General features: G+C 42.5%; 1 protein-coding gene across 5 annotated transcripts; it reads right to left on the bottom strand.

Annotated features, from left to right (window-relative positions):
- Positions 1–813: 813 nt before the first annotated feature.
- On the bottom strand, positions 814–15,983 carry LOC102914709 (zinc finger protein 700-like). Of its 5 annotated transcripts, none has more exons than XM_076553014.1 (5): positions 15,850–15,983; positions 12,340–13,745; positions 11,353–11,479; positions 11,102–11,162; positions 814–9,886 (listed from the first exon to the last, which is right to left on the bottom strand). In XM_076553014.1, the coding sequence occupies exons 2-5, from the start codon at positions 12,343–12,345 to the stop codon at positions 8,683–8,685; spliced, it is 1,398 nt and encodes a 465-aa protein (XP_076409129.1). In that variant the 5' UTR covers positions 12,346–13,745; positions 15,850–15,983; the 3' UTR covers positions 814–8,682. The 5 variants fall into 5 exon arrangements, with proteins under 5 accessions (XP_076409129.1, XP_076409131.1, XP_006995555.2 ...); XM_076553016.1 differs by lacking the exon at positions 15,850–15,983 and having other exon boundaries at positions 814–9,210; positions 9,586–9,886; positions 12,340–15,674; XM_006995493.4 differs by lacking the exon at positions 12,340–13,745 and having other exon boundaries at positions 15,850–15,960.
- Between the last annotated feature and the right edge of the window lie 3,347 nt (positions 15,984–19,330).

The following is a 19,330-nucleotide window of genomic DNA, read 5'->3' as shown; positions in this document are numbered from 1 at the left end:
CTACTTATCACACATCTCTCCAAACTTATGTACATCCTAGGTTGGTTTTTACTTCCCACTTCTTTCCTTTAGTCTCTTTGCTACTTTCTTCCTTTCTGAAACAGTCTGAGTGTCAGCCTTTCTGGCTTCTAAACAAAGTCTTGATGGCAAGTCCTCTCACTTCATAAGCAGCACGGCTTGGCTGCCCCAGTTCTTAGTCATCCCCTCAACAGTGGGAATGACCCAGTATAGATTTACAAGTGGCCCCTTCATAAGAGAAAACTAAAACAGGCCCAACTTCTAGTACAAGAAGAATTGCAACTAGGACATAGAACCTTCAGTGATTTCTTGGGACTCCCTTTTGTAATTCATAAAGTTCAAGTCTTACATGATCTCAGGGGCATAAAAAGTGACCATGAAAACAATGGAGGCCCTCCAGTCAGGGCTCCCTGCTTCTACTATGATTCCTCAAGGACATTACATTATTATACTTGACTTAAAGACTGGTTTTCTCTATTCCTTTACATCCTGATGATGAGGAACACTTTACATTCTCTCTTTCTACTTTGAAAAATCAATAGCCAGTGACCAGATATCATTGGAAAGTTTTACCACAGATGATGAAAAATAGCCCCACTATAAGTCAATATTATGTACACAAAACACTTAAGCCAGTGTTGATTAAGTTTCCTAAGGTATTGATCATTATATGGATGACATTCTCCTTTGTTTGTCTAATCAATACTTAAACAAGTATTTAACTTTTATGGTAAACAAACTAAAAGGGCAAAATTTAAACATAGCTTTGAACAAAATAGAAAAGCAATCACCTCATAATTATTTAAAATACATTTTTACTTAACAACAAATTAGCCATCATCCTTTCTGCTTAAAACCTCCCAAATAATGTACCCTGAATTACTTAAAAAAATTTGATCATGTCAGTTGGATATGTTCTTGTCTTCCCATCACTACTAAGGATTTGTCTTCATTTTTTAAAGTTGCTTTCTGGAGGCTCTGTTACACTCTGAAAGAAACATAACACCTGAAGCAGAGTGAGTTCTTAGTTTATTGAATAATACTGTGGCTAAAGCAGTAGCTCATAGATCTAATCCTTTACTTCCTTATCAATTACTTATCCTTCCTTCCTCCTCATCAAGTACTGGAATTTTATGTCAACAAGGTGATGATATAGAAACTTATGCACATCATAATCTTTGCAATGATCTGTAACACCTTATTTACAAGAAGATTTAGACTTGATAATGATGGGAAGGACAGGACTTAACAACTTGCAGGTAACAAGCCAATGAAATAATTGTACCATTAAATAAAATGCAGGTTGATTATTTGTTCCACACTGATAACTGATAAGTAGCATTAGTATGCTACTCAGGATCTATAGATAATCATTATCCTTTTAAATCAAGATCCCCTTTCATGACTTTTTTATTCATTTTTTTAATTTTATGTGTGTTTTGCTTACCTGTATCTGTGCACTACATGCACACCTGGTGTCCCAGACATTGAAAGAAGGCATCAGATCCCCTGGAATTGGAATTACAGATGATTGTAAATAACCACATGGGTGCTGAGTATTGAACCCAGGTCCTCTGAAAGAACAGCCAGTGCTCTTAACCTCTGAGCCATCTCTCCAGTGCTTCATGACTTTTTTAAAGAAGAAACCCTAATGGGTATTACCTAAAATTACAACTAAAAATCCTAGAGGTCGATGGGCAGTGGTGGCACATGCCTTTAATCCCAGCACTTGGGAGGCAGAGACAGGCAGATCTCTGTGAGTTTGAGGCCAGCCTGATCTACAAAGTCAGTTCCAGGACAGCCATGGCTGTTACACAGAGAAACCCTGTCTCAAAAAAAGTAAAGACCAAAAAAAAAAAAAAATTCTAGAGATCGCTTTTAGTGCTTTTATAGATTAGCTCTCCAAGGGGTCAAGCAGCATATGTTTTCTAAACAAATTTCACATGCTCCACAAAAAAGATTGTGTCCACCACTGGTCATACAGCTCAACAGTCTGAACTGGCAGCAATGAATCTGCTTTTACACATGTTTCTAGTCACTGAACATTTTAAGTGACTCTGCATATGGAGGAGCGGAAAGATTTCCCACACTGATTACACTGTCACATTTCCTACAGCTTGAGTTCCTCCATGAGCACAAAATGAACTAGGATAAGCTGGTGTCTCTGGACATTCCATGTATTGGCAGGGATTTTTCTCACTGTGAGTTTTTTGTGTATTCTCAACAACCTGGGAAAACCAAAATACTGTAACTAAGTACATTAGTAACAGCTGTTTTACTACTTTACTAGAATGGGTCACACACTGCTCCCCAAATCTGACAGAGCACATGCCCTCTGCCACATCTGGATGATTTGAACTTCATTCAGATGTTCAAATTAGAACCACTGGGCGGTGGTTCTAAATGCGGCTCCCACTGAGTTAGGATCAAAAAGCAACATTTGCTCATTTTGGTTCTATCCCTATTTCTAAGTGAAAGTTCTGCAAACAGTAAACAGTACCTTAAATTTTCATGCTTATTATTGTAGTTGTGGTGACATTATTCTAAGATGAAGAAATATTTAGTTGTACTTATTTGCTTTGTTTGCTTTTTCTTAAAATTGTCATGGCACACCTTCAAAGGACTTCTGTTTCTACTTTTGCATGAAAATCACCTTAGATTTTCCCCAGATCTTTATGAGAGTCTTCAATATTATGTATGCTCTTCCCATTTGTTTCCTAAGATGTAGTCCCAGACAGTTTGTGATAAGTGATTAAAATTTTCTGACAAATTAGAGCTGGGCAGTGGTGGTGCACGCCTTTAACCCCAGCTCTTGGGAGGCAGAGGCAGGTGTATCTCTGTGAGTTCAAGGCCAGCCTGGTCTACAAAGCGAGTTCCAGGACAGGCTCCAAAGCTACACAGAGAAACCCTGTCTTGAAAAACCAAAAAAAAAAAAAAAAAAAAAAAAAAAAAAAAAAAAATTCTGACAAGTTAGTAACTTCAATATGAACTATAACCAGGTTCAATTTATTCACCACACTCTTCCATTTCAATATTCCATATCACAGAAGAGCATGGATACCAATAAACATTTTCCTCTAGTTGACTAAGTGACTGATGATATTCTTACCTATCACATCAGTGGCAGACAGTACCCTTAGTCATCACAGCCAGGTTCCTGCAGGTCTCCTGCATCACATCTCTGTACAGACTCTTCTGGGAAGGATCCAGCAAAGCCCACTCTTCCTGGGTGAAGTGCACAGCCACGTCCTCAAAGCTCACTGAGGCCTAAACATTGCACATACTTGATTGACAATAGGGTCGTTCAGCTCTGGGGTCCACACATCTCTTCCATGACACAGAAGTGGGAACACAAGCACTGAGGGACGTGGAAGGGAGCAGCCCTGTAGCAGCTCCTCTTGTTGTGGGCCCAGGGCACGGGATGTGCTGCTGCTCTGTCCTGATCCTCTTTCTAAGGTGCTTTACTACTTCCTGTCTCAGAGTCCTCCCACCTGACGTCTGGAACAGTGTTAACACTAGCATGCAAGCGCCTGCTTAGAAATTCCTCCTCACAATGCTTAAATTTTCAATGCATGAGGGAAGATTTTGTTAGAGATCACATAATTAATAAATTACTCAGCATAAATTATTTATATAAACTCTATTACTTTCTAATCTTATTACTCTTCTTGAAACTCACATAGTGGATCAGACTTGTTCCCCCCTTGCAGAGCTCTGCAGCTGGTTTGATTCTGGAGTGTTAGCACCTGACTTTGATCTGCCTTTTGTGTCCAGTACTTCCATTTGAAGTATGTAATTTTTTTTTTTTAAAGGGAGAGAAGCTGGAGCCAGGTTCAGGGACCAGCACTTTCACACACTTTTTTTAAAAAAGATTTATTTATTTATTATGTATACAGAAGAGGGCACCAGATCTCATTACAGATGGTTGTGAGCCACCATGTGGGTGCTGGGAATTGAACTCAGGACCTCTGGAAGAGCAGTTGGTACTCTTAACCTCTGAGCCATCTCTCCAGCCCCCTGAAGTATGTAAATCTTATCTGAGAGTATCCTAAAGGTTCAAAGCCTATGTAAAACTTGGTCCTGGGAGGACTCAGAAAACTATGATGTTCTGTGACTGGGAATTGCTTTGGTATTTTTCTCTTTGGGGAGATTCAGATAAGAGGTTCTGGTATGCAAAAATTGACTTGCTAAAGGTGTAAACTGTATAACAATGAAAAAGCCGATTGCAAAGCTACAGTCAGGCAGTCCCCAGAGGCTGACTCCTCTGTGGGTGCGAAGGCTGAAATTCATCCTAGAGTGACCCTGTCCTGGAACTCACTCTGTAGACTAGGCTGGCCTTGAACTCACAGAGACCCGCCTGCCTCTGCCTCCTGAGTGCAGTGCTGGGATTAAAGGCGCGCACCACTACTGCCTGGCACCATCTTTTGTTATCTTCAAGTTCCTAATATTCATTGGGACCTCAGCTGTCCCTAGTGACTCCAATGCCGGCCCAACGGGGGCAGATTTCTCTTATATTTCCTCCAGTTGACATGTAGTGTCTTTACCTCCCAGCACTCAGATGGATTTTATCTGTCCCCATATTTCAGTTTCAGGGATCCATGTGACCAATTCCTTCACTGTTTAAAAGTCTTTACCAGTGGTTAAGAGCAAGCACTTGCTGCTCTTCTGTACAAGCCAGAGTTCAGTTTCCATGCCCCACATAGTAGTTTACAATCATCTTTAACTCCAGTTCCAGGGAATCTGAGACCCTCTTCTAGCTTCCATGGGTACCAGGCATGCATGTTGTATACATACAATCATGCAGACAAAACACTCATACAATAAAAGTGATAAACATCTTTAATAATTCAACACTTGACAGAACACCCTCTATCATGGTCTCTTGTACTCAGCCATTTTTAAGTGTCCCCATCTGCATGAGGACTCATGGACAGTCTCAAGGGTCAGGCCTAAGGTGTACCTTCTCCACCTTTACCTTGTTGCCTCCCTCCTCAGCCTCTCTCCCCATGGCATCCCTTTTTTGGATCCCAGGATGAGCTGTATAGCACAGATCTAATTTGTGCCCTTTTCTTTGCATCTTGCTAAATTTAAAGGAAAAAACAAAACTGAAGAAGGGTTTTATCACAATCCATCAGGGAAGGAAGTCAGGAAGCCAGGCAGGAACCTGGAGGAAGGAGCTGATGCAGAAGCCATGGAGGAGTGCTGCTTACTGGCTTGTTCCCCATGGCTTGCTCATTCTGCTTTCTTATAGCATTCAGGACCACCAGCCAGGGGTGACCCTCCCACATCAATTGCTAATTAAGAAAATGCTACATAAGTTTGCCTTATGTTATGGGGACATTTTTTTTTCAACTGAGGGTCCCTCTTCCCAAATGATTGTAGCTTGTGTCAAGTTGACGTAAAAGTAGGCAGAGCACCATCCAACTGATACTACATTCTACTTAATATTGTACCTCATAAAAAATATGCTCAGAGACTGAAATAATTTTTTTATTTTTTTCTCTTTAGAGACAGGCCTTGGCTTGCATGGAACTCACTATGTAAACCTGGCTGACTTTGACCTCTCAGAACTCTGCCTCCCAAGTGCTGGGATTAAGGTATGCATCACCATGGCCTGCTGCAATACATTCTTTAATCTATGTTGAGGGGAAGCCCATACCTATAGGAAGGCATGCCACCAAATACCAAGTAGAAGATGGCCACCCCAGTACTCCTCCCAGTGACACTCAAAGCTTTGTCTTGGTTACACATCCTATCATCCATCTCATGAAGCCAGAAACCACAAAGAGCAAAATCATCCCATACCACACAGGGAAAGGTAGTTTTCAAAACTGTTGCTGTGATAAAACATCTTAAAAGAAACTCTGTGAGTAAGTGTGTGTGTGTGTGTGTGTGTGTGTGTGTGTGTGTGTGTGTGTGTGTGTAGGGATGGTTTATTTGGGTTACAGTTCATGTAACAGTCCATCATCGAGGGGATTCAAGGCAGGAATTTGAAGGCAGGCCTTCAAGTTTTGCTATTCTACACAGCATTACCTCTGGCCGAAGAACTCACTTCACAGCCCATGAAGGGCAGCAAGAACCACAGAGGATGTTGCTGGCTGGCAGGAAGGCAGGCTAATGCTGGACTAGCATTCAGGAACATATACTTAGGGAGTGATGCTGCCCACAGTGGAATGGGCCTTCCTACATCAATTAACAATTGACATGAACACAGGTCACTCTGATTTAGGAAATTCCTCGGCATTCTACTCATGAATTTCTACCATGTAGGCTCTACCTCTTTTTATCTAAAAGCATTTTCTCTTCAATATCCTTTACCTCCCCCTGCCCCAAATTGTATCTACAATTGGCTATTTTGGTATTCTTACTTGATGACTTATTTATGTTTTTACTTTTTCTTTTTAATTAAAAAAATTAGAAAACAGCCTGGCACACACCTTTAATCCTAGCACTTGGGAAGCAGAGGCAGGCAGATCTGAGTTTGAGGCTAGCCTGGGTTACCAAGTGAGACTCTGCCTCAAAATAAATATAAAAACTAGAAAACATGTCAATTGTAACAGAATACTGATGTTACAGTGATGACAGCAAGCCATACATAAAACTCAGGAAAAACATACTGAACAGTCCTGGAGACTATTACTTCTCAACAAAACTAAACCAGTTTGAGACTTAAGTCCTCTTGTAACAAGCACTTAAAAATTGTTTTTCCCTAAATGCATTTATTTCTGCCTAGTATATGTGGTCCACAGGACCCCACCCAGGTGTTTGTGCATGCTCAGAATTGTGCCAAAAGAACATCACCAGCCATCAATTCTGTCTCTCTACAGTCCTTCCTCACCACAAATGATTTCACAAAGGACCCTGTAGAGAACTAATAGACTGTATGTGTGCAATGAAAGGGGATTCAGTAGTAGAGTTTACATAGTGGGACTGGGCAGCCCAATGACAGCCATGTGCATGATGGGCAGCCCAGTAGCTTTTTAGGCTATGGAGCTGGATGCCTGAGCTGTCTCATTTTGGCTGTCAAGGCCTGGAAAATCCTTAGAGTTGCTGCTGTTCTTTTCATGTTGGAAGGCCAAAGGATTTCTCTGGAGGACTGTGGCAGCAGCTACACCCACAACAATCAATAGGCACACTTCAGCAGCAAGAAGCAAACATATGCAGGCAGGAGACAGTCAGATATTTTTTATATCCTGGCCACAAGGCAAAAGGTACCACCATGTTAGGCCTGTTCTTTATCATGGCCTTGATAGATGCTATGATGGGATACATAGAAATCATCTTGCCCAATGAGGGGCTTATCAGCGAGGGATGTAAATATGTTCTCACTTGTGTGGAAACTGCCACAGGCCTTTTATAAGCACTTCCATGCATAAGGGGTCTCACCCAACTCCGTGTTATATATAGGTGCCAGCAGAAGGGTGAGGGACAAAAGTAGTCATTAATACTGATGCACAGAGCCCGCATAACAGCAGCCAGCTCCAATCATACTTCACCTGACTTATAAGCCCACTGCACCTGGAGTTTTGTTTTTAATGGGTTATTAAAGTAATGGCTAAAGTGTTTAAGGCATTCTGCATGGGGAGGGCACTCCCAGTGGTTGCTAAATAAAGACCCAAGTGCCAGGATTTGTAATTTGCTGTAATTTGTTGGCCAAGGAGGCCCCTGAGGTACCACAAACCATAAAGGTTATTGTCACTGCTCCTGGTTCCATGCCAGAACTAGATGGCAAGACTTTAGTGCTGAAGAGTCCACAGCCACTGGTGAAGCTGCTAAGTGAGGGTTGCTGTGGCACAGGAGTGCAATGCTTTATTATAGAGCCCTGTTTATACCACCCCACCAAGGTTCAAAAACATTTAAAAAAATGTAAGAGCCAGAAACATTGCTAATGATTTCTTTTGAATTGAAACATTGCCTATAAGAGGGAGGCTGGAGTCAGGCAGTGGTGGCACACACCTTTAATCCCAGCACTCGGGAGGCAGAGGCAGGTGGATCTCTGTGAGTTTGAGGCCAGCCTGGTCTACAGAGCAAGTTCTAGGTCAGACAGGGATACACAAAGAAACCCTGTCTCAAAAAACAAAAAACAAGCTGGGCGGTGGTGGCGCACGCCTTTAATCCCAGCACTCGGGAGGCAGAGCCAGGTGGATGTCTGTGAGTTCGAGGCCAGCCTGGGCTACCAAGTAAGCTGCAGAAAAGGCGCAAAGCTACACAGAGAAACCCTGGAAAGCTACACAGAGAAACCCTGTCTCGAAAAACCAAAAAAAAAAAAAAAAACAAAAAAAAAACAAAAAACAAACAAACAAAAAAAAAAAAAGAAAAGAAAAAAGAAAGAGAAAAAGAAGGAGGCTGGCGACTTGGTAAGTAAACAAATAACAAACTGCAGAAAACTAAGCCTTAAAAGATTTACAAGGCTTTTTCCTTGGTTACAAAAGCAGTAAACAGCTGCTGAGAGACGAGACTTTCTGGTCAGTTGAGCTGCCTGTCAAATCTTTGCAGAGATCTCCAGAATGGTAGCTCCTGTGAGTCATCACTTAGGATGGGGTAGCATTTTGCAAATGCAGCTGTCCATTAGTTGTCCATGTTCCTAGATGTAATCCTAACACAACCATTGGTTTGCCTAGCTGGACTTTGGCGGAATCATTATTTTCTGGGGCATGTAGACATTTACTTGTGAGTTCTTTCATGTCTTTGGAGATGACTGTTCCGACTGAAGGCTTTACCACACTGTTTACAACCATAGGGTTTTTCTCCAGTATGGGTTGTTTCATGCCTCTGAAGATGACCATGACATATAAAGGCTTTACCACATTCTTTACATACAAAGGGTCTGTCTCCAGTATGAATTTTTTCATGCAATTGTAGATTACTGTAACATCCAAAAGCTTTGCCACATTCTGTACATACAAAGGGTCTGTCTCCAGTATGAATTTTTTCATGTAACTCAAGATTACTGTAACATTCAAAAGACCGGCCACATTGTTTGCATATAAAGGGTCTGTCTTCAGTATGAGTTTGCTCATGTCTCTGCCGATGACTGTTAAGTCTAAAAGCTCTACCACATTGTTTGCATACATAGGGTTTTTCTCCAGTATGAATTTTTTCATGTACTTGAAGATCACTATGACGTCTAAAGGCTTTACCACATTGTTTACATTCATGACGTTTTTCTCCAGTATGAATTTTTTCATGTACCTGCAAGGCACCAGGAAATATAAATGCTTTCCCACATTGTTTACATTCATATGGCTTTTCACCAGTATGAATTCTTTCATGTAAGTGAAGGTAACTGTGGTATCTAAAGGCTTTCCCACATTGTTTGCATTTATAGGGCTTTTTCTCAGTATGAATTCTCTCATGCCTTCTAAGTGAACTGTAAGAACTCAAAGCTTTACCACACTGATTACATTCATAACATTTTCCTTCAGCATGAGTTCCTCCATGTGTGCATAGTGAACTAATATTAACAGAGGTCTTTCCACATTCCTTGTATTGATACAGGTTTTTTCCACTATTAGTTTCCTGATGTATTTCCAGTGTATTTGGAAAACCAAAATATTTTAAACATACCTCACATTCACATGGCCCATTCACAACGTGAGTTCTCATGTACCTCTGGAAGCTTATCAGAGAATCAGGATTACACTGCTTGTTCACATATTCCTCATGTTCATGTGGGCTACACTGAGAGTGAGATATGTCATGTCTATAAGAGGATGAGAGATACCAGGACCTCTTTCCCCACACAGTGTGATCACATGGTGTTGGTCCAGTGGAACTTTTCATGCTCATACTGAGATTTGGTTTCCAAGTCAAGTTTTCTCTATCTTGATTACCACCTTCATTCTCACAGGTCTGTAACAAGTAACTTCTGTAAAGAAAACACAAACACAAACCACAACAACAAAGGACAAGCCATTTAGTAATAGTTGTTTTATTAGGTCTAGGTTATACACAGTTCCAAAAATCAGACAAGATTTATGCCTTTTGCCAGATCTGAGTGGCCAGAAACTAAATGGGCTGATGTTCCACATGCTGAGTCTCACAGAGCTTTGATCAAAACAGTGATATTCATTAATTCAAGTTCTTATGTTTCCAAGTGAAATGCTCTGGTAGTACTGATCAGCATGCTTACATTTTAGTACCTATTAACTGTAGTTTTGGTAAAAATATTTTAATAAAAATTCACATTGTGCCTATTTGTTTAGTTTGCTTATTTGCAAATTTCTGTAGCACATCAAAATTATTTTAAAGACTTACTGTCATACTACTGAAGAACCATAGAATTCTTCAAACTCTGTGGCCATGTGTAGGGAGTGAAGGAAGCCCTGAGTGAGTGAAGTTTTGAGTAAATGCATGTTTTGACATGGGCATGGCCTGTTGAGGACTCCAAGACTAATTGGCCCACAGTAAATTGGCAAAGCCATTATTCATATGGCCCACACTTAAAAGGGATAGCAAAACTTTCTTTGGGAGTCTGACTGTTTCTGAACAACTGATCAATGTGTGTAAAGATTAGCAACCGCAGTTTCCTCCTCCCAGATATTTACAGCCTGAGTCTGTCCATCTACAGAGACCTCCTACCCCGACTAGCTAACTCCTCCCTGATGCCACTCCAGGTTGCTGCAGTAGCAATGGCAGTAGCAGTTACAGAATTCCATCCGATCCCAGCTTCATTGTGTATGTGGCTGTTCTTTCTTCATTCCTTCACCACCCCTAACCAGGGTTCCTGAACCCAAGCTACTCAGGACTCCAAAGCCATGGGCTACAAAGTGATTAAAAACATGAGCAAGCTGAGGTACAGCTGGCTCCAAACACACCAAGCTCATGTGAGACCCAATCCGAAGAGGTGGGGCTTTGTGTCCTATGAGCAGCTCTTCATGGAACTGCTCAAGGTCTCCAGGGATAAGAAAGCATTCAAATTCATTATGAAGAGGATGGGTAGACCATCCACACCATGTCAAGACAAAGCCAGAAAAGTGGAGTAACATACTAGCAGCTAGGAGGAAAGCTGGGGCAAAGGAAGCCTGTCCCCTCTCAACAGATTTTTATGCCTTTAAAAAAATCCCTTCTGAATGCACATTACCTTAGATTTCTCCTAGGACTTTTATAATGGTCTTCAATATTCTGGTTTTCCCATTTGTGTCCTAAAAGGTAGTCCCAGAAAATTTAGGATAAATTAGAAATTACTAAAAAGCCAGTTTTTTTTTTTGCTTTAGTTTAACATCAAAACCACGTCTGATATATTTAACATAACAGTCTAAATCCCAGAAGAGCGCAGATACCAAGAGATACTCGCTCCCCAATTTACAAAGTGACATAAGATGATATCCTTACCTATCACAGCCAGGTTCCTGCAGGTCTCCTGCATCACATCTCTGTACAGACTCTTCTGGGAAGGATCCAGCAAAGCCCACTCTTCCTGGGTGAAGTGCACAGCCACGTCCTCAAAGCTCACTGAGGCCTAAACATTGCACATACTTGATTGACAATAGGGTCGTTCAGCTCTGGGGTCCACACATCTCTTCCATGACACAGAAGTGGGAACACAAGCACTGAGGGACGTGGAAGGAAGCAGCCCTGTAGCAGCTCCTCTCGTTGTGGGCCCAGGGCACGGGATGTGCTGCTGCTCTGTCCTGATCCTCTTTCTAAGGTGCATTACTACTTCCTGTCTCAGAGTCCTCCCACCTGACGTCTGGAACAGTGTTAACACTAGCATGCAAGCGCCTGCTTGTCCTGGTAGCAATGTTTAAATTAAAAAATATATCGCTTTACTTATGTATATGTGTATATGCCTGATTGTATGTATGTATGTACACTGTGTGTGTTCAGAGGTCCATAGAGGTTGGTAGAGGCATTAGATCCTCTGGAACTGGAGTTATGGAGAGTTTTGAGCCACCCTGTGGATGCTGGGCACTAAACACAGCAGATCCTCTGCAACTCTTAACTTCTTAATTTCTCAGCCATTTCTCCAACCTGAATGTTAAAATTTGACGGTGTAAGTGAACTTAACATCTTGGTAGAGAATGCATGAATACAAATGATAAATAAATCACTCAGCATACATGCTTTATGTCTATCTTATGGCACAGTCATATTACACTCATAAATTTACATTTCAACACAATGCCATGAACTACACAGTACACCAGGTGTGCACTTCTGATTTTAAGATTAATCATGGCTAGTCAGGCCTTCATTTTTCCATATTTCTCCACATGATCAACCCATAGCCAGTGTCTCGGTGACAATCATCTCCAAGTCACCTCTAGCCTGACTATACAGACAAAACTTCAGTGGCTACAAAGTGAAAGTGGGATTCACCTCCATGATGGCAGTCCACTACTGCTGCAGCTTGGAATGTTGACACGAGTAACCTTCAGATGAACAGGAGCTCTGTCGTGTCTATACATGCCTTTTCAACTGACAGTCTGCACCATGAAGGCCCACGGAGGGCCTGGCACTCTCCATTCCTTCAGACTTCTATGTGGGAAGTACATGTAACTGGTATATATTTGATCCTCAGACCTCATGTGACTTTTCATGATATGTTAACAAATGTCTTCTTACCCCAAATTGGGAAATAATGACATGAAACTACCCAAGTCTGGTATAGCAATGAGTTTATTGTAGTTACTCACAGGAGTGAGTGAAAGCTTACCTCAGCATGGATAAGGACTTCCTAAAACTGTGGTGGGTTTCCCATAACAGGGAGGTTTTGAGCTAGCCATGCTCTTTAGCATATGTTAGTGTTTATGTTACTGTAGATGTGTACATTAAGTACTGTGACTTTTGTTTTAGGAGATTCCTGAAACTTCCGGGTTTATTTTTTGAGTGTTTTTCCTTCATAAGAAAAATGTAAATTTACACAATGAGATATATTTTAAGGTGAAAAGAAAAGCCATAAAGGAAATGATAATTTCAAACATTAAAACTGGAAACTGAAACCTACAAATCAGACGGAGAGAGAAGTCCAGAATATATGCAACATAAAAGAACTTACGTGAGGGCCAGAGAAATGGCTCACATTGGTCTCACAAAGGACCTGCGTTCAATTTCCAGCACCCACTTCAGGCAGCTCACAACTGCCTGGAGCTCCACTCAGGAAGCTGACACCTCTCTGGCCTCTTTGAGCACACACACACACACACACACACACACATACACACACACACACAACATACACATGACACCTCTCTGAGCACATACACAGACAGACATACACACACATAAATAAATAATAAAATGAACACATGGTTTACAAAAGAACAATAGGCAAACATGAATATATATATATATATATCTATCTATCTATATATATATATATATAAACTATTGGTATAGAAATAGAAATAGTAAAAATAAAAGGCCAAGCAAATGACTTCTCACATTGAGAACATCAACAAAAATCACCCAATTAGGTAATAAGCATAACAAGAAGAAAAAGTTATGGATGGATGGTGTCTAGGCTGGGCTTGGTGGTGCATACCTGAGGCAGAAGCAGGCAGATCTCTGTGAATTTGAGGCCAGCCTGGTCTACATGGTGAATTCCAGGCCAGCCACTGCTACATAATGAAAGACTCTGTACCAAACAAACAAGTTTATTCAAACACAGTACTCTTTCCCAGAACTAGAATTCTAAGTCTCTGTTTATGCCAGATGTGGTAGAGCACCCCAACTCCAGAAATCAGATGACTGAGGGAGATCTCTAGTTCAAGTTCAGCTTGCACCTTGAAAATAAAACAAATAGACAAAAATATATATATATTTTTTGATTTCCACAACAGGAATGGTTTGTTCTTTGTTTCTTCTACATTTCTTTTGGTATTTTAAGACAGGGTTTTTCTGTATAGTCCTGGATGTCCTGGAACTTGCTCTGTAGACCAGGCTGCCTCGAACTCAGAGATCAGCCTGCCTCTGCCTCCTGAGTGCCAGGATTAAAGGTGTGCACCTTACCTGAGGGAATGGTTCTTAACATCACTCCTATGGCAAAATGATGTATCCTGGACTTCTAAACATTTTGAAATGATGATTTTGCTTAAAGGAGTTGAAAATTCATCACATCAAAACAGGCCTAGAGGATTATACTAGTATTACGCCCAACATGGGGCACTCAAGATGAGGACGTGCACATCCATGTCAAGCAACAAAATATACAAAACTCAATCACATTTCTATACACACATGATAAAATACCAGAAAGTGTAATTGGAAAAACACATCTATTTATCACTCAAAAAATAAACACACAAATCTAAATTCAACGGTTAATATAAAAACTGTAGTTTGAAAACTATAAAGCTTGTTAAAAAATCTGATTTTTTTAAAACATTTCTCTATGTGTGCATGTGTAGGCATGCATTTGCCATGGTGCATTCGTGGAGGTAAAGGAACAAGAGGTCAAAGAAATATTTGTGACTTTCGATTCTCTCCTACTATGTGCCTTCCAGAGATTAACTCCAGGTCTTAAGACTTGGCAGCAAGAGCCCCCAACCCACTGAGGCATTCTGCTGGATGAACAGTCTAAGTGTTTTGTTTGTTTTGTTTCTTTTGACACAGGTCCTCACTTGTGGTGTAGTCCTGAATTGCCTAGAACTTACTATGTACACATGGCTGACCTAGAATTCAGAGATCCGCCTGCTTCTATCTCCAGAATGCTGGGATGAAAGGCAAGCGCCAACATGCTCGAACCTAAGTTTAAGTAAAAGGAAAATCGTTCTCTTATTCAAGGTTACCAGCTTAGCAGTAAGATAAAATGGCAACCGTCCTTAAACACCTAAGGAACCCCAGTGGGCCAACCTTATCAGATTTGAAAACTGCTTTGGAAATTCATGGATTTGTAAGGAGCTTAGACTACAGGAATAGCCCTGGGAAAGAGCAAAGCAGAGATTCACCGTTCACAGTTCAAACTAACTTCAAAGCAATTAGCATCAAGGTAGGATAAGGCTGCAGATGGGCCTAAGGAGCAATAGAGCACTTACCCAGCATGCTATGCACAATGCACAAGCTCCTGCATCCAATCCCCAAACTGGGGATGTGTGTGTGTGTGTGTGTGTGTGTGTGTGTGTGTGTGTAAAAGAAAATAAACTGTACTAGGCTCTGTGATACAGCTCAGCTGGTAAGAACCCTTGCAACACAAGCCAGACAAACTGAGGTCAGTCCGCAAGGAAGGAGAGCAATCATTCCATAAAGTTGTCCCGTGAGCTCACACCTGTCTCACTGCACACACCCCAGGGCACACAGAGCAGTAAAGAAGGTCGATTTCATCAGGTGAGAGAGTGAAAGTGGGAGCAGCGCACCGCACCGCACCGCACCGCACCGCACCGCAGAGCGGAGGGGCAGCCAGCCGCAGGGATCCTCCACTCCGTAGACCCGTGAGTCCTGCTCTACGTATCTCCTCCCTGTCCAACCCTGGGGCGGTCCAGGGCGGCCCCTCTCCCCGAACAGCCGCGGGCTCACTCTGAAGCCCGCATGCAGCGTTGCAACAGGGTACGTTCGATGCAAGCTGTCACAGTCCGCACTCAGAAAATGTGCGCGGACGAAGGGGAGAGGTGTGGGCACACGTCCTCAGGGAGGCGCCTCAAGGGGTCAGCGACCCCGCCCAGACTGGCGTTCTCGGTTCTCCAGCACGCCGCCCTCTTACTAGCCGCCAGCCCTCCCGTTACCTGCCCGGTGTTCGCGACTTCGCCGTTTTAACTCTAATCTTCGCGTGAAGCCGAACTTTCCCGGAGCCGGTCCCACCCCTCCCCCAGCCCCGGGGAGGACCCGGCACACCGGCTCCCGCGGCTCAGTCGGACGCTCCGCCCCGGCTGGGGACAGCGGCCCCGCGCTCACCATGGCGCGGCCGCCGAGCTCCCCTCACAGCTCCGGGCAGCGGCAGCCACAGCTAAGAGCCGCGAACCCGCCGCGCCTCCCTCCACTGCTCAGCCGAACGCACAGCGGGACTGCCGGAAGGAGCCCGCCTCCCGCCGCCCCTGGCGCTCCTGATTGGACGGTCCGTCTGAAGGCCCTGATTGGCTAGGGCCGCACAGCGAATGACAGGCTGAGTGACAGAAGCGGATCCCACAACAGGAGCCCCACTGAATTGAGGCAAACAGCACAGCCCCTTCCAGCACTGCTTTCTGTCCTAGGAGGCCTAGCTCAGCCCGAGAGAGATTGTCATAAAAGCCAAACTTGCCGGGGTCGTGCAGAGTACTTCAGTCCTTGGTGATCTCCAAGCGCAGTTCGTATTCATCCTGGGTGGCTAGTGTCCACAGTCCATTTACCAACTCAGTGTCCAATGTAGCAGTTTCTTGCCTCAGGCCTAGAACTGATATTGGATCTTGGATCTGATGTATTCCACGACCCTGGAGTTTTACTCAGGCAAGCCAAAAATTTTGTTAGAGCGTGTACTGTCAAGCGCGATTTGGTGGTGCAAGTCCCCTTCATCCCAGCACTCACACGGGAGGCAGAGACAGGTGGATCTCTGAGTTCTAGGTCAGCTAGTCTACAGAATGAGATCTGGCCAGCAAAGGTGCACAAACTCTGGTCATTGTAAGTGTCCAGAACACAGGCGGAAGAAACCAGACTGTGCTACAGCTCTTTCCTGGGGTAGTTAGGAAGCTGCTGTCTGTGATTTTACAACTCTTAATTTATAATCCAGCCCAGTACCTGGTTCTCCTGTGCTCATCTTCACAGTTGGAAATAAGATAATAACAACTTCCAAGAGAATGGAGAAAACTGAAGCCGTTTTTAAATAATCAGTTCTGTAAAAAGATGTGGCAACACAGAGAAAAGGCAAAGAGTGGCTGCTGATTTGGAATAAGACAATGTTTTTTTGAATATCCCCCATACCCTGGGGGAGAAATTCCTGTCATCTTCTCCCATAGGCCAAGTTTGCCAAGTTCCCAATTTTCTCATCTAATTGGTTTAGGACACAAAGCCTTATTTAATGAATAATTTGGGATTTGAGGCTTCCCATTTTTCTTATCGTGGTTTCAGTTACAAAGCAGACCACTTGTAACTATCAGGGTTCTCAGATATGGGCAGGTACTAGTGCCTAGTACCTACTGCTTATCTCTGTAGCTGGTGAATTCTAAATACACCTCTTGTCGAAATGGACCACAACAGCCTAACTCAATTGTTCTCAACCTGTGGGTCGTGATCCCCCAAAGACCATTGGAAAACACAGATATTTACATTATGATTCATAATTAGCAAAATTACAGTTATGAAGTAGCAAGGAAAATAATAGTATGGTTGGGGCCATCACAACATGAGGTACTGCTTTAAAGTGTCAAAACATCAGGAAGGTTGAGAAGTACAGTTGAGAAACCCCAGAACTAAGGAGGCATAAGCAACATGATTTAGATTTCAAGGTCAGCTATTGCTGCATAGTGTGTTTGAGACCAGCAGGGGCTGGATGACATCCTGCCTGAGAAGACAAAGTTAATCACTAAATAACACATGTCAAATGTTTAAAAAGTGGAATAAAAACACACGCCAAAAAGGAAACAAAATTATTAGGGCATGTTAAAAATGTGGACCTTGTAAAGAAAGATATTAGATCCTTGAAACAGTGAAATGAAAGAACCTGGCTATTGCCAAAAGCTCATATCTTATGATCATTCTTTAAGTATGCACATAATTGACAAACCCTTTGCTATATTGACTTTAATAATGGTGGAGGCACTGGGAAGGTAAGCCATAATAATTTATCAGAGTTGCTAGGGGTGGAGACTGGGCCCTGATAGCTCTAATAAGCCAGGCTTGGACACCATCCCTGATAGGCAAGTTACACTGGCAAGCAATAGTTTAAAGACTACACACACACACACACACACACACACACACACACACACACACACACATATATATGTAGTGTGTGTGTGTGTGTGTGTGTGTGTGTGTGTGTGTGTGTGTGTGTATTCAGTAGACTACATTGGTGATGAGAGAAGCAAAGAAGTCTTAGTGACCTCAAGCCCCACTCCCGAGTCTATAAAGCAGTTAAGGTTTAATAGAAGGTGAGAGGCCAGTGTGGCTGGGCAGTTCTGGTGAAGGAGGTCTGTAAGGGCCTTTCTGGAGAGGACTAACAGGCGGCAAGAGCTACCTGTAGGTAGGGGTAGTATACACAGGGATGGGCCCAGATTTGCTTGAAAGGAGAAAGTGTGCTGAGCACTAGTTTTGACCACTGTTTGCTGCTTCCAGACTGAAGGAGAGATGTGAGCAGCTACCTCGCACTCCTGCCGGTGCAGGTGCAGCCCCTCACACAAGCTTTCCTCACCATGACTGGAGCCAGATTTAACCCTCCCTCTCTGTGTAAGTTGCTTTTTTCAATTATTTGGTCACAAATAAGGAACCGTAACAGAAAATTAGTATGGAGGACTGGAGTCCTTATCATGAGAAACCCGAGTGTGTGTTCTTGCCTTATAGAACTGATTTATAATGGGAATACAGAAGATTTGGGGTTCTGGATGACAGAAGCCATAGAATGCTTTAAACAGAGCTGAATGAACCATTTGTGGGGGTGTTTGGCATCACAGCCCCTTTCTGGGACAACTGGGAAGGACTATGCTAAAGGGAAATTTTCATACTGGGTAGAAATTTGGGGAGTTCACATGGTTATGTATTTCCATGGAGGTCTAACTCAGTGGTTCTCAACCTTCTTAATGCTATGACCCTTTAATATAGTTCCTCATGTTGTGGTGACCCCCAACTATACAATTATTTTCATTGCTACTTCATAACTGTAATTTTGCTGCTATTAGGAATCATAATGTAAATATGTATTTTCCAATGGTCTTTAGGGGTCATGGTCCATAGGGTGAGAACCACTGATAACTGATGATGCATGATAACATATGGGTTGTCTACTGATTTCTGTCATTTCTCAAAGGGCCAGTGAATGAAACAACCAAAGTAGCTAGGATTTGTGTTAGGGCTCAGTTAAATGAGCTTCCACTCACCAAGACACATTTGATGCTGAGTGCTTAATGCTTTGTCTAGATGGTTGGGAAATTGGAAGGAAAATAATTAGAAATTGGTGAGAAAGATGTATGGTTCTTTCCAAGTGTGTATTAGTTACCTTTGTCATTATTGTGATTAAAAAACAAAACAAAACCTTGACAAGAAGCAACTATCATGGAAGGATTTATTTTGCATTGGTGTTTAAAGTATCTAGTCCATTACCACATGGGATGAAAAGTAGCAGGAATGTGAGGCAGCTGGTCACAGTTTGTCACAATAGGGAGCAGAAAGTGGACAAGATTAGGACTTGACTTAGATACCCCAAGGCTTAGATGCCCTAAGTAACATGAATCTTCTAGCTAGGCTTCAC

This window comes from Peromyscus maniculatus, chromosome 17, assembly GCF_049852395.1.
Source record: "Peromyscus maniculatus bairdii isolate BWxNUB_F1_BW_parent chromosome 17, HU_Pman_BW_mat_3.1, whole genome shotgun sequence".
Lineage (NCBI taxonomy): Eukaryota > Metazoa > Chordata > Mammalia > Rodentia > Cricetidae > Peromyscus > Peromyscus maniculatus.
The sequence above is the reverse complement of the archived record's forward strand: the minus strand, read 5'-3'. Positions and strand labels throughout refer to the sequence as shown.